This window comes from Hippopotamus amphibius, chromosome 8 (assembly GCF_030028045.1).
Source record: "Hippopotamus amphibius kiboko isolate mHipAmp2 chromosome 8, mHipAmp2.hap2, whole genome shotgun sequence".
Classification (NCBI taxonomy): Eukaryota; Metazoa; Chordata; class Mammalia; order Artiodactyla; family Hippopotamidae; genus Hippopotamus; species Hippopotamus amphibius.
Window position 1 is genome coordinate 137,677,851 of NC_080193.1, and position 16,707 is coordinate 137,694,557.

General features: G+C 36.6%; 1 protein-coding gene across 2 annotated transcripts in view; it reads right to left on the minus strand.

Annotated features, from left to right (window-relative positions):
- The window catches only part of KCNH7 (potassium voltage-gated channel subfamily H member 7), a 442,627-nt gene that overhangs the window by 60,127 nt on the left and 365,793 nt on the right, over positions 1 to 16,707 (minus strand). For both annotated transcript variants that reach the window (XM_057744784.1, XM_057744785.1), the window contains one exon: positions 3,262 to 3,687. In XM_057744784.1, the coding sequence (XP_057600767.1) occupies positions 3,262 to 3,687 (426 nt within the window). The remainder of the gene's footprint in view (positions 1 to 3,261; positions 3,688 to 16,707) is intronic.

Sequence of the window (16,707 nt, forward strand, 5' to 3'; positions counted from 1 at the left end):
TTTGTATGTAAAAGGGATACCTTCATTGTCACTCTTGAAGAATGTGTGAAGTAGCCCAATCCATCACTGATCTTGTTACCCTTCAGAGTTGATTCCTTTTTTTTTTCATGATCCATGGGTACATTTTTATTAGAGGAGAAATTAACCATTCACACTAGAGACTATAGAGGGAAAGTAACAATCTTGCGGTTCTAGAACAACATTCACAATAAGGGATTCTGTACCTCTGATCCCAGTGGCACCAAGTGAGGACAAACAGTGCTTAACTTTTCATGTGATGACTCTCAAATTGAGTGCTCAGACCTATCACGGAATTGAACATTTCCTATGAGGTCTATGAGTTGTCAAGGTTCAGAACACTGGTAAAGTAGGATGGCGTGGGGTGGGGACGGTGGCTAGGGAGACACCCTTTGACAAAACATAATCAAAATACCTATTGATTTCATAATGCAAAGTCTATAAAGTTAATCCCAACAAAATAATTTTTGGACAGTAGCAGAAAACCCACTACAGATTCATCCTAGGGGGCCTGGGATACACTTGGTTGAGAAACACTGACGTAGAGGTAGAAGAGCCTCAGCACATGGAGAACAGTTGGTAAGGAATGTGTACCAAAAAGAAGGAACATCTTTTGGGTCAATGAATGAATCCTAAGCCATAACTTGTCATGGTCTTTTGGAACCCAGTGGGGCAATCTACGAGAAGCCCAAGACATCCATCAAACTTCTCAGACCTGTCATTTTGGGCAGGTTGGTCCACTTTTAATACTGAGTTGAAAGAAGAAAAAGCTACTTTTGCCCCCCAACCCCCCCCCTTTATTTGAGTTGACATATTTCAGAATTTTAAGTAAACAGTTGCTGCAGCTGGGTAAGGTAGTCCCAGGTCCATCCATCAGAAAGTTTCATAGCTGATTCTTTATGCTCCTTCCAGACCCACCCCCCCACCTGCTTTCCTTGATGCTGACAAACTTCCCCCTACCACATTCCCCAAACTCCTGTGCTTTGCAAGACAATAATTGTACTCAAAACATTTCCTTTCTGTCGCCCTTTCTTCAGGATTCCCAGCTGCAGCTAGCTAATCTAATTACTATATGATAATAGACAATAAATCTATGTTTAATAACTGAATAATTAAGATATTTATGGATTAATGTGGTAACATATACGTTTTTGAAGGAAGGCTTCATTAAGATACAGGGATCTTAATCCAAAGGGATGGGAAGGAGAAACGGAGTAACCTTTGGCAAGTAGCTAACCCTAACCCTAACCCGAACCTGCTACTGGTCTAGTCTCTTCATATATGCTGCTTTATTTTTAGAAATCACAAGAACCTACCTCTCACCATTTTACAGAAAAGAAATGAAGCCTTAAATGAATTAAATACCTTGCTTAACTACAGCAAGTAAGAGGCACAAAGGCGAATCAAACCCAGGTCTGTCTGACTTCCCATATCATATCACCTTTTAAAAGAGTGAGGAGCAGCTCTGGAAACATGGGGGAACCCAAGAAATCATACATATAGGAGTGAGGAATTGGCATCACCTTGCTTGAGGCAAACTTCATCTTTTCCTTTATGCTACATGAGAAAGGTGACCCAGACAACATTTTTGCCCCAAGAGTATTTCATCCTATACTAATGTGAATCACATAAATTTTCTCTTGTTTCAGCTCACCTGAAGTTCTGTCTGAAACAGTGATTACTTGAATTATATATTTTAATAAATTTTTATTTTCAAGTGATATATTAATGATCAAGTGCTGCGTCTTAGAATAATCAGCATATTCTAATACTCACTTGTTTGATCGCTATTGATTAAACATCATCAGTAAATCAACTTCCCCTAACAATCTTGTTTGCCTATTTATTTGTTTACTCTTTCTTTCATTGCACTAAGCTGAAATTTAATTTGCTGTTGTGTACATATTTTAAAATATGAAAGAGTGAGGTTTTACTCTATTTATCAATAAGAACTTATCTGGTGTAATTGCATGGATTCACCCATTGAAAGAAACCCATAAAGATAAACATCGATGAAGAATTCCACTTTCTTGCCTTTCAATTAAAAACCAAAGTTAAGAGTATCTAACATTAAAAGTTTAACAGCAGCTGACTTTTTCTGAGTATTTTGCTAAGAGTTTTACACATATTATCTCGAGTCTCAAAAAAAAAACTTAAGAGGGGATGGTAATATTATCATCCTTACAGATGAGAAAAGTCAAGTTTGAGAATTTGTCTAAGGTTTGTAGAATCCAGGAAAAATATATTTGTTCCATTGCCTTGCTCTTAATTCATCCACAGTTTCACGGGCATATTCTGTAGGGGAGAATTTACCTCTAAGTCTATTAGAAGAGGATTCTCTTGTCCTCAAGCCCTAATTGGTCAAGGAGCAACCATCTACAGAGGGTATTTATGATATTTGATCTCTTCTTGAAAAAAAAGATGGTGAGGTGCTGAGGGATTCTTAGGTAGAAAAGGACACTGAATTTAAAAAATTCAATACACCAAGGTTACCTTTCTCAATCTAATCTCTTAGAATTACTTTCACACCTTCTGTAAATCTTCCCAATATAGAATCCAGGAAATTTATTTACAAAAAATTAGTGGCAATAAAATGGAGGAGACTTCAGGGGAATGTAACTTGTTTTGGACCAAAGAACAAAGAACCCACTGAGAAAAATCTGATTAAAATTATGGACTTTCTATCCAGAAAATGCACTATACATACGCTTGTCAGATTTCCTTAAAGTTTCCAACTTTATAAGATATCGGCAACACAGGAAGTATTTTCCAACCTAGATATTATTTAAATGGAAGAGTTTTGAACAAAACCTTTCAGAAGATGCCTCTTCCACATAATTTGAACATAAAATGAGTCCCTGCTGTTGCAAACCACAATTATGAGTTAAGAAAGAAAGAGGCATCTTCATCTTTGACAGTTTTATATCCATAGTGAATATATGAATATGTAGAAATTATACATCCTGGGAATGTGCTATGTGCTATGAAATACCTGTCTCAAAGTTTAATTTGTTGTTTAAAGGATAAATAGTCTTTACTATCTCTTAGCAAAGATAGAAAAAATTGTAAATTATTTGCAATGGCAAAATGGTTCCATTTCATTTTATAGCACTTCCACCTGAAAATGAATTTCATCTGTGAGATATAGAAAGTTTGTAAAGCAACCGCATTGTTTGCAGTTAAAACAGATTCACTTTCATAATTTCAATCTTTCAGAAAATAAGATTCTTAAGCAGGTCTTACCTCATCAGAACCAGATCCAAAAATCAGCAAGTCGAAAGGAATTGCTGCAACCATGTCAATCAGGAACCAGCCTTTGAAGTAGTGTATTGCTATTTTGGCTGGGTCACTTACCACTTCTTCATTCTGATTGACATATGTTGTTCTGAAGTTTATTAGGATATCTATGATAAACATAATATCCACAATCAAGTCTACCACATTCAAAGGGCTACAAGAATAGCCACATTCTCGTCTTTTCTGTTCTTCTCTGTCATTGAGGAGAAAGGCTGCAGAGTAGGGAGTGAATATAGCAGTGTATATGACCAACAGCAGAATAAGCCAATCCCAGACGGCCTTGAAAGGACTGTAGTGCAATATTGTAAACTTGTTGATGCGTGGTGTCTGCAGTTTATATTCTGGTAGGACATCTGCTCCTAAAGAGAGAACCTGAATATAGAGAAAAGAATCATACACTACTTAAAAATGCGATTACTTAATCTCCAAACCTATAAAAATATTAAGATAGTTATACAGCAAAATTTTTTAGAAAAAAAAATCATGTAAATGTGAAGTATGTGCATTTGAAGAAATCCATATAAACCCCACTATCCAGTATATTTGGCAGCAGAAAACTTCATTGGTATTTCTTGATAAATGTAATTTTCACTAAAAAATAATGAATATTGTCACTGAGATACTAAGGAATGGTTACTGGTTCCTTTGGAACATACTACTACTCAGAAATAAAAAACACAGCTGTTTCTAGAAAATCATAACATCAGTTTGATACATGGGTATTTCTGTTTTCAAATCTAAGAAAGGTTTGGCTGTAATAATTAGAAACAGTCTACCTGGACCCATGGTCATATTTAATTTATATATATTTAATTTATAGTTAAACTTTGATAAATTAAACTCAACTCATTCAAATCTTTAATTAAAAATTTCCCACCTGCAAATCTGTTTTTAACACTCGAAGAAAAGGGACATGACATTAAAATAAACACAAAGGAGTCTTTTTCCTAACAGGTTGAAGGAGTATTTTATATTCTGGGGCAAATACACTTTCACCTGAACTTCTTCATCACATTTAGAGAGCAATGTAGAGAGAATGGTGCAAAGAGATATTCAGAATATTGATTGGGAGAGGCTGCAAGATTCTTAGCCACCGAGGGGTACTTAACCTCTAAGATTTATTCTACTTAATAAAGCATAGGGTAGACTAAAATAATTCACCTTTTAGTCTTAATTTATCTGAAAAAATGATAGCTAAACTTGAATTGTGACACTACTCAGTAGAAAATGTCCATGTAGATTTTAACTTAATTATAATAATAAATTATCAAAGCAAATTTCAATTTTAAATCTCATTTTCATTGTCATATACCATACTTTTTTTCACCTATAACGAGTTACCATTCTTATTTTAAAGAGAACTTGAGAAGCGAAGTAACCCCAAATGAGGTACAACATGACTTTTAAATATAACCTTAGTTTAGTTAAAATAGACAAAGCTATTTTTAGATAACAGCTAAACTGATTTAACTACCTTTGAAAAAAATAATAAAGAATTGAGAGTAAAGCCCAGAGTAAACTTACCTACCATTATATGGTAGAAAAGGAATTTTATTTTAAGTTATTATGAGAAATGACAGGAATTAATTATTAGTAAAAGAGAACGCTGCAAAACAAGTGATTTCACTGTTTATGAAATACTAAAAATCCTTAGAATCCAAGATCTATATCTACATCTGTATCTATATCATTTATATCTATATCTAACTCCCAATATCCAAATAAGAATAATGTTTGGATAATCTATCAATTGGTAAGCGCGAACTGATAGGACTCTATCCTGTTAAGCTTAATATAGAAACCAGTGTATGATATTTTGGTCTGGAAGGAATGGATCATCTTATGTCCTTATGTAATGTTCCTTTCTCAAAAACCAGGGACTATGCAGTACGTAGCAAGTAAATTCATATACCTTATTTTGGCTCTCAAAGTCTAAAATACAGACCTGTTCTATCTTTCAGTTCCTTTTCCCATTAGATTTCTCTATGCACTTAGTGTACTCTGGCAAAACAAGACTAAAATTTTTGCGATCTTCCCAAATCCCTGAAGTCACAAATATCTCCCATTAAAAAAAAAAAGGGTATATAAACATCCACAAAGAACAAAAAAAGTTATTTTTAAATATGGGGATATTGTCTGAGCTTGCTTCCTGATTAAGTTTCATGTTTCTGATACCAATCTCCCACATGGGACAGTTTGAATACTTGTTTTAGAAGAAGTATAAGTTAGAATACATAAAGCTCCTTGGAGTTACCCTCGAGAAGTAAAAACTGTGGGTGGAACTCTTTCCATCCCACGTATGCAAACATTCATTTAACAGCTAGATGACTACTGTGCTAAGAGTGGAGACTGAAAAATTGGGAAGATACTGTCCCTGAAATCACAGTTTATTGTCGATTGGTAGAGAGACAAGGAAGAAAATGGGAGTCTTGCTGAGGTCCACTCAGCTCCTGGGGTTGGTGGCTGTGCTGAGTGTTGGGGGTGGGAAGGTCTTCATAGAGGACTTTTAGGGAAAGAAGGCACTTGAACTGAGAATTTGAGTAGGAAATGGTTGGGGATGATGAAGTTGGAATGGGAAGGCCATTACAGGCAGAGAAAACAGGATGAACAAGGGTAGGAATGCATAAAACAATGTGTTGTGTTTTCAGGAATTATAAGCTGCCTTATATTGCTGATGGATAAATGCATGGGAGTGTGGTGAAGGATGGCAGCAGAAGACCTAATGTGACATGATAGGGATCTCAGGCTTTCTCCTTTAGGTTGGGGATGCTCACATTTGAATAAAACACAGACTCCCTTTGAAGAGAAAGATACTTAGGGCAGAATTCCAATGATGATTACATTATTCTTATTTATAGTGTTAGGTAAATATGTACAAAAATAAAAGGAGGTTGAAACTTCTCAAGCTTAGACATCTTACTATGACTCTTGTGGGTTGAACTGTGGACCCCAAAGATATGCTGAGGTCCTAATCCCTGGTGCCTGTGAATGTGACCGTATTTGGAAATAATGCCTTTATAGATGTAATCAGATACAAATGAGGTTATAGTGGATTGGGGTGGGCCCTGATGCAATAACTGGAGTCCTTATAAAAAATAGGAAATTTGGATACAGAGACACTAAGACACACAGGGAGAATGCCACATGACAATGAAGGCAGATACAGATGTAAGCCAAACAACACCAAGGACTGCTGGCAGCCACCAGAACCTAGAAGAGAAGCATGGAAATTCTCCCCCAGAGACTCCAGAAGGAACCAACCTTGCCAATACCTTGACTTTGGACTCCTAGGCTCCAGAATTCTGAGAGAATAAGCTTTCATTGTTTGAAGCCACCCATTTTTGTGGTATTTTGTTATGGTAGCCCCAGTGAACTAATACAAGGACAAATAATGACAACAGATGAATTACAAAAGTACTTACAAAACCAGTGAATTCATAACTACCACGACTAATTCCATATTTGACATAACTGTGGGTCAAAAATGATTGAACTTTGGCTATTATGTATGGCTTGATCTAATAGGTAAAATAATTTGTTCTCTTATAACCTCAATGTTTTTTTGCAAAAGTATGTAGTCAAAATAGAATTACAAACTTCAAAGATTTTATTAATGTATTAGGATAACCTAATCTAATCCTTAATTCAAATTTGGCTCCTACTAGTCTTCGAAAGTCCTTTTAAATGGTGTTACTTGATACTCTAAAAGTCTTTATTTACTTGGGGTTGATTTTAACTTTGAGGCATTATTTAATTCTACATTAAGTAATTATCTAATCAAATTTTCTCTGGACCTGGGATCAGAAATATAGTTCATTTTGTTAAACTTCAATATACCTATTGATACCATGCCATTGAAATTTGGTACCTACAACAGTGTAGTGTGTAGTGTGTTTTGACAACGCATTTGTAGTAATTGGTATGGTAACAAACATTATGATATAGGTTCTTAAGCTTCTTCATGGCTATGCCTCTGTTATATGATCACTCAGTTCTGTCATGAATTTTACTAGCCAAATGACTTCAAAAACTTATTTATACAGCATGCTTTGGTATCATGAAGTCTCGTAAATCCACATGCCATTATAGGCACTGAAATCAGGTAGATGGCAGTACTCTGTTATTACGTGGTTATCTTATTGATTCAGAAGATTATTGTACTGTTTCAGGTTTTACCAAGACACACGGATTTTTAAGATTTTCTAGGACCACTCATGGCCATTTGAGAATATTCCTTTCTGTGGATATTGGTTTGAGAATTATTAAAGGTTACTTGGCAAGGAGATTGAGGTGGCCAAGTTCAGCTGTAACTAAATGCATCTGGCAGTGGAATGGAGGAGAAAGCAAAGAGGGGCAGGACCAGAGGCTTAAAGATCAATTAAGACTTTGGTACTAAGAAACACAGATAAATGAACAGAGATCAGAAAATCTTGTAGTAGGAACCAGGTAGCGGAGTAGAGAGGAGGGACACTTTACAGAAGGAAATTCATCTCAGAGTGTAAGAATGAGGAGTGGAGAAACATTTGTTTCTTTACGGTTCCAATAATGAATCTTATTAGAGCCTATCATGGTAATTACAGTCTTTGAAGGCTCAAACAGGTTTGGAATAAGGGGAAAGAGCCTTAAATTTTAAATGTGAAGACCTGGGTTTAAATTCTGGGTACAATTTTTCTGGTAAATCATTTAATCTCCTTGGATCTTTTCCTTCTTATCTGTGTGATGGGGATAGTAAACTTTGCTCAAATAACCTATCCATACAGAGCTACCATATCACATCAGATACTTTCTATAGATGTAGTGGATAAAATGGGAAATATTTACATGGAGTAATTTCATTATTTTTTAGTGTTCTAGAGTTACTTGTTTAAATCATGAAACTAACGAACCAAATATAACCAAAACACATATGAACCAATTGGAGAAAGCTGAACACTGCCTGGACATTGATAATAGTAAAGTATTGTTTCAGTTACCTTCTCCTTAGAATAAACTAACACACAGTGGCTTAAAACAATAGTTATTTTATTACATGATTATATGGATGAGAAATTTAGGCAGGGCTTGGCTGGGCCATTCTTCTGTTCCGCACAGTGTCAGCTGGGGGCTGAGCTTGTGTGGAGAATCCAGGAAGGATTCTCTCACATGTCCAGTACCTTGGTGTGAACAGTTAGAAGGCAGGATTCACTCAAGATGCTGGAACAAATGGGTCTCTATATAATATGATACAATATAATATAATAATTATATTTATATATATATGGTTTTTCCATATGGTCTTTCCTTTCCTTGGAGCTTCTCCATATGGTTTGTTTTAGCTAACAAGGAAGTAAGATGTTTTATGTGAATGTTTAGTACTCCCAAGAGAGAAGTAGAAATATCTAGTCCTCTTAAAGTCAAGGACTAGAAATAGTACAGCATTACTTCTGCCATATACTATTGGCCAAAACAGTCATAGCCTAGCCTAGATTCAAAAAAGTGGAGAATTAGTCTTTACCTTTCCATAGGGGAATGGCATGAGTGTGGAAAGAAGGAATCAATTGTGGCCATCTTGGAGACAAGCTATCACAGAAATGGTTGACAAGTATTGTTTTTATTTTTTTATTTTATTTTTTACGTATTTATTTATTATTTATTTTTTATATTTATTTATTTGGCTGTGCCAGGTCTTAGTTGCAGCATTCAGGATTTTCGTTGCTGCGTACAGGATCTTTTAGTTGCAGCACGCAGGATATAGTTCCCTGACAAGGGATCAAACCCTGGGCCCCCTGCATTGGGAGCACAGAGTCTTAACCACTGGACCATCAGGAAAGTCCCGACAAGTATTACTTTTAGATGTGATGGTGTTGTACTTATGTTTTAAAAAATAGTCTTAACCTTTTAAGGATACACACTAACATATTTGTGGGTGAAATGCTATAATATTCGAGGTGGGCTCCAATAAAATCCAGAGTGAGGGAAGGGAAAGGTGAGAGAAAGTCTGGCTACGTGCAACAACATTAGATGTGTGTTGATTTTTATTGAAACTGGGTGATGGGTATATACTCTTCTCTCTATTTTTACAATATGTGTAAATTGTTCACAATAAAACATTTTAAAAAAAGTTGTATAGCATCTCAGTCAGATAGGTCTAAGATATCGAGGATGGGTCTACACATATCACCACGGGGGCTTACTCCTATCAGAACTGAGTTGGTTCCTTGTTAGGTAAGTTAGGATGGCTTTTTCTATAACAGAATGTTTACTTTGCTCTCTGCACATCTAATTCATATTATGTTGATCTCCATTCAGTCCACATAGACTGCACACAATCCCAACTTTGCCCAGCTTTGAACTGTTTCTCCTTTAATTTGTGTCAAATTGGCGGCTGGGACAAATCACATTATAAGAAGATAGCTGGACGTGCTAAGTTCGCAGATGCACCTTCCTCTGAGTATATTTAGCTATGCTGCTCATCAAGTTAGATTAAAACACAGCCACTTTTCAAGACTCATCAGGTTAGGCCTCATTAAGATACTTTTACTTCATTAGCATTTCATATTCAAACCTTAAGCTCTCATTCTGGATTGATAAAAGAAGCATGTTTTTGCATTCTTTCCTCATAAAATTAAATGCAATGTTTATGTTGTTTAATGTCATTTCTGCAAACATTTGCATTATACATACATATTTACAATTCATTTCTAGAAGAAAATTGATCTCTCTTGAGAAATCAAAAGTTTTCGTATCTTTTTCATTTAAAAAAATGACGAGTTATTTCATTACTTATAGTTTTTGTTATCTTGCAAAAAACTACATCAGTTTAGAATTTCAGTACCATTATTTCTATTTCTCTTTATATTGTTTTAATTGTCCTATTTCCATTTTAATGTTCTAAATGCATACATCTTTTATAATGTCATCTCATACTTACTTTGGAGTTGGATAAATGTATGAATCGTAAGTCCCCAAAAAGTTAAAATTAATTATGACAGTGCCTGGGAGTCATTCTGTTGGAAACAAAATATTAGATAGGTAACTAATTGTTCTAAAAAATGTAAATAGGATTCTAAGGGGCCAGTGACTGAAAAGAAAAAGTCTGCTATACAGTCTATTACATTTTGTTGAGCGCCAACTTCTCCCACACATTTGAGTAATAACACACTTTAGAAAGATAAAACATGATTAATTGAACTATTATCAGGATTTTCTTTTAAGAGAGAAAGAAAAGGGGGGAAGAAACCTCACTGTTTAAAAAAGGGGAACTCCATGGTCTCCAGAAAGACACTTCTATTTTCTTTCCTCAAACCACCAATTAAATGTACAGTTTAATGCAGCCTAAAATGTGGTTTTCTTTACCAAATACAGTTTTTCTCTTTGCTAGCACATTACTATTTGTTTAACCTCGAACAGTTAAGTGTTATATAAAACCAAAATCTTTACAGGAAACAGCACTATTTATTCAATGAAGATCTACTGTGAAAATTTTGTGCGAACACCAGGATTAATAACTACTCTTCTCTTTTGAAAAGTGCAATAGGGAACGATTAAGCCTTCCAAAAGATTATACAGTACTTTTGGCAGCTGTTAAACGCCATGCTGAGGTGTTGGTAGAGGCTGCTCATCTGTTATTTATCTTTTACTCGGGACTTGCGGTTAACTAATAGGCTAGCTGTATTTTTATCTATCAAAAGAGTAGTCAGCAACAAAATGAATCAGAGAGATTATATAGCATCAGAAAAGATTTAACCTCCCCTGGCTTTTAAGCCTTTGATTTAAGAAATAAAGCAAAACCTGAGTAATTTCATTGACATAGGCAGCGCCACTGATGGTTACCCAGATATTTAAATTAAAAGATGAAAAATATTCACACAATAAATCAAATCTGTAGCATAGGAAATTTTTTTAAATAAATAAAATGCTAAAGTTAAGTAGTAGAATCACTGCAGCATTCTGAATTCAAATGATGTTCTAAGGCTTAAAGTAGACAGTCATTTGTGTGAGTGTGTGTGCACACGCGCGTGTGTATGTGTGTGAGTGCTGGACTGAGCCGTGAGGATAGTGTGAGTTTGTGAAATTAGGAGTCATCTCGCTAAATGTCAGGTTTAGTGTTTTGTTTTTGTATGTTCTGTGTATGTTAATATGAAAAATATCTGCTTCTCAAAATATGTGTGACCCTAGGAATATGAAAGAAATAGGTTAGATATCTTAAACATTTATAATGCTCTTGTATTACTTCAAATATATGCATATTAAAAATGACAGTTCCTTCCAGAACCACAAACTCCTCTTAACGTCCACACCAATGGCCAGCTGGATAGTGGCCCTCGATTCTGACTCTGTATTCAAATACTTTTGAATCCGCCCCACCCCTGTGCCAGGCTGATGGAGGAGCTTGGGGTATCACCTTGTTGCTGATACCAGATGCTTTCTGCCTAATGTTTGCTTCCTTGCCTGCCTCTTCTCTCCTCTTTCCTTTCTCATGGAAACTATACACATACACTCTTCTCTCCATTTTCATTATCTTTGTTTTTAAATGGACATAATTTAAGAAAAAACAGAAATCAGGACAAGGAGCGCTTAGCACACTAGTTCAAAAGCACAGAGGAATGAGGAACAGCCTTAAAGCTCAGAGAGAGAAATACAGGGTTTAGATAGGACAGTTTGAGATAAATGTGTCAGATACCAATTCAAGGAGGTGCCTGTAGACAGAAGGTCTGCGATTGGGCTCCTGAGGGGGTTGGAGCCTCATATTTACCCTGCAGAGGCAGTGGCTGAAGTTCTGGAAAGTGGACTCATTTGCCAGGAGGGTGTAAAGAAAGAGGGAATCCACTGGAAATAACTAAAATGTGGGATGGAGAAAAAAAAAGGCGAGGGAATATTCCTGGGGCTTAGCACTTTACCTGAATAGACATAGTAAGCTCTCAAAATAGTTGAATGAGCATATTTGTAGCTTAAGAAAAAGAGACAATGAAAGTGGCAAGACACACAATTCATGAGAGAAACAGCTGCTGTCGCCAAAATTTGTTGTTCTCCCTTCCATGGAGTAGAGTTGTTGCTAGGATGTGTCTGTCCAGCCAAGAACACATTACTCAGTCCCATCTGCATCTACCTATGGCCACGTGTCATGAATAGCACTTCTTGGCCAAAGCCTTCAAGAAGCAGGTGTGTCTTTCCTTATTCTCTCTTTTTCCTTCCATGGCGTAAAGTCAGATCCTTCCAAGGCTTCAGGTCCTTAAGTCCTATAGGATAGGGGAGCCTCCAAATGTAGGAAACATGGGTCACTCAGTTACCAAGAAGAGGAAATTATTCATTGCACAGAAATACCAGCTTGTGTTATCGCTTGAACATGAAATATAATATTGGGCTAAGCCTTCACAATATGGGGGTTTGTTAGTTCCAGATGCTAGCATTACCCTAACTGATATTTGGATCTTTAATAAGACAAAGACCTCAAACAGGCAGGAGAGAAACATCAAGTGCACAGTGTATCCCATCTCTTCCCTCTGCTCTCCCTTGAGGTTTAATTTAGTAAAGTCACATCACCAATGTTAACAACGATACTGTGTCAACTTGTAAAAGACCACTAGAGTCACATCTAAGTTCTGCTAAATCACCTAAACCAGCACACTCATTAGTTTGATGATGTTTTCAAGGGAGGGTTGAATAAGGGGTAAAAAACCACAAAGGAATAGATATGCTGATGCTCACTTGGCTCAGTCAGACTCTTTCTGCCCAGGTAAGTGTCCCCAAAACCAGTATCAACAAAAGGAAGACAATGGGGCATGATGTGCTTTCTCCAGCACCTCCTTCCTTAGTGGGGGGAAGACTGAACTCACAGCTGCCACCACTGTTACCTGGGAAAGGAGTGGAGCTGCCCTCCTCAGCGTCCTCTGGCAGCCTACTTTGACCCTTGCTCTTTTCCCCTTGAACTATGGTGTATTTGATGATACTGGACTCCTGAGAGAGTTGCTGCTCAGCTCATCAATGCTATCTCTTGGAAAAAGAGGAGCGTTAACACTGAGTTAGTTACCAGGGCCGGGACTGAATGATGACCTTCAGTTCTTACAACAGCCCTTTGAAATAAGCATTATTATCTCCATTTTTTATAGACAAGGAAACTGACTCAAGAGAGGCTGAATAATTTATCTGAGGTGTCAGAGCCAACTATAGTATTACCAATCATAGCATCCCTTAACTTTATTGAATGCCTATTTACTAAAGGCTTGATAGGCACTATCACATTTAAATATCACAATTTTACATCGTAGGTGCTTGTTATGAGTTCAATTATGTCGCCCCCAAAAGATATTCTCTAGACCTACTCCCCAGTACCTGTGAATGTGACCTTACTTGGAAAGAGGGTCTTTGCAGACGTAATCAAGGTAAGATTAGGTCCTACTGGATGGGGGGGCTCTAACCCAATGTGACTGGTGTCCTTAGAAGAAGAGGGGAAGAGACACAGAGACAGACACACAGGAAGAATGCCGAGTGATGACGGAGGCAGAGATTGGAGTGATGCATCCACAAGCCAAGGGACACCAACATTTCCAGCAACACAGGAGCTGAGAGACGGCATGGCATAGATTTTTCCCTGAACCTTCAAAGAGAGATGTGCCCCTGCTAACACCTGGATTTGAGACTTTCAGCCTCCAGGACTGTAAGAGAATCAACATAGGTTGTTTTAAGCCACCCAGTTTATGGTAATTTGTATAGACAATGCTATTGTTTATTCCACTCTACAAAGTAAAAAACCAAGGTTAGCTAACTTCTCAAGGTTTTCTGGTTCCACCGGCCTGTGTTCTTATCTACAGCAGTATACCAGTATTCCATTCATTTTGTCATGCAGACAAAGCCTATGGGTTTTTTTTTGTTGTTGCTGTTTGTTTGTTTTTCCTATACATATGTTTCCAGAAGAAGAAATTATCTTGTAAGGGTATGTATGTTTTCATAGTTCCGAAAACGCCTTTAACAAAATCCTAATCACCTTTGCCAAAATAGTGAATACGCAAGTAAGTACAACCCCTTCTTGCCAAGAGCCTGAATGCCACTTTTTTGGACAAATGCATGTGTGGAGGACATGGGAAGAACAAAATAGAAATGTTAGATGGCCATGATGGGCACCAAAAATAAAAATAAAGACAATTTTCAATTAGAGATCCATAATCTTTCAAATATTGCAGAATAAGCCAGACTCTGGACTGAGACAGCTCTGTTACATATTCCAGCTTGGCCATTTCAAAAATCTCCCTGAGTATCAGATTTCTTAACAGCAAAATAAGGACAGCAATCTCTACCTCATAGGCATCTGTAAACTAAGCAAGACGACAAACATAAAGTTCCACATGTAACTCCTGTTTCACTATAAACATCCAATAAGTGAGTGTCACTATTATGATTTTAGGCATGTTTAACTTGAACAGCTCAAGATTAGATTATACATAACATTCAATGTCAATTATAATTATTGACTGAACCCAGTTCTCTGATGTGACCTTTAGAGCCAGTCAATTATGCAAAGATACGGACAGCAGAAGACAGATGGTTAGGCCTCTTGGTTATGTGTGTTTGCTGGTAAGATAACACTTTTTCTTTGTGAACATCTGTTATGCTATACTGGCCTGTGGGCCAAGCAGACAGTGGTAATTTAAAGAACCAACTATTTTTTAAAAGCCCTCAAACACTTTGAAAGGACCCAGTTTAAGAAAGCAATAGGATATTCCCTCACAAAGTATATGTCATGGAACTAGACACATTTAGTTGGCCCACTTGGAATGCCTGTCATAAAGGAAACCGAACATCTGATGGGTGGTTGGAGAAAATTACTCTTCTTCAGAGACTGTATGAATTTCTCTATTTTGCTGTAAGGAATGAAGTGGTACTTCTCTGAAATGAATTCAGTAAGTATTTGTGGAGTCCCTGTCAGTTTTAAATTTTAAGTATACTTTCTAAGGATCCTGTAGAAATTATATATGCAACAAAATCAGTGTAGATGATCTCTGAGATTCTGCAATTCTACTATTTCTCTTATCTCATACCGGTTGTTTACTCAGTTACATTATATTAGTGTGGTTTTACTGTATTTGTATTATCTACAGGTCAAGGCTTAATGTATTTTAAGGAAAAAAATCAGAAACGGTCTCCATAAAAATGTCAGGATAAAGTTCTCATCACAAGGAGATTTTTTTTTTCTTTTCATTGTATCTATATGAGATGATAGATGTTGACTGAAACTTTTGTGATAATCACTTCACAATATGTGTAAATTAAACCATCATACTGTACATCTTAAACTTACATACTGTTATGTGTCAATTATTTTTCAATAAAATGAAAGAAATTCCAGGATGATGGGGAAATGTAATGTGTGTGTATGTATATAAGCAAGCACATGATTACCTAACACAGTGCATTATCCTGGGATACATGGATGTGTTTTTGTGAACTTCTTGAAATTATTTTAAAAAATTTAAGATGTATGTTTTGTTTTTTTTCCCAGGGAATATATGTTCATGTTCTTTTTTGGATTCTCAAAGTCATCTAGGACCTACAATAGTTAAAAATCCTGACTTACAACATGAATTTCTATGGGTCTCTGAATTCCACAGAATCACAAACACATTTATAATCATCAAGTGAGAGAGAATGATAGAGAAAGGCAAAAGCTCAAAGTTAGAGTGAAGTCAAAGATGGCATCTTGACTGAAGCACAGGTGAGCTGTTTCTCCATCACTGACGGGGATTTTCTGAGTACAGATGACCCTTGAACAATGCAGGGATTAGGGCACCAACCCTGCTCCCAGTTGAAAATCTGTGTATAACTTATAGTTGACACTCTGTATCCATGGTTCCTCCGTATCCAAGGTCCCAACCAATGGCACATTGGGTAGCACCGTGGTATTTTCTATTGAAACAAATCTGCGAATAAGTGGACCGACACAGTTCAAACTTGTGTTGTTTGAGGGTCCAACTGAATCTACAAGATGAACGGTCTACTAATTCTAAGGCCTGTGCTTTGCTTTTAGATAACTTGGCTTCAAAGATAGTTTCTCATTCCTGCTAATTTTCCAAATGAGAAATGCCTGCCTATTGAGGCTGAGAACATCCAGTTGCTAAGCAGCCTTAGCAACTGTGACCTTCCGATCAAATTTGCAGTTGACAAGTCTTACTTGGTTGGGCCATGTCTGATGATCAAGAGTCAGTAAAACTTGACTCTAATTGCAGGAATCCACCCAGGTCATTTACTTTAGTAACAAGTTCTTGGAGGGTTACTGTTTGTCTCCTGGATTTGTTGGTTTTTTTGGAAGTCTGACAAGTTTCATTAGGGACCCAGAAGAGCAATGAATAGAAAATGCCAGAATATATATAGGTCAACTCAATACAGCTATAAGAAGTAAAACAAGATGATTTCTACAGA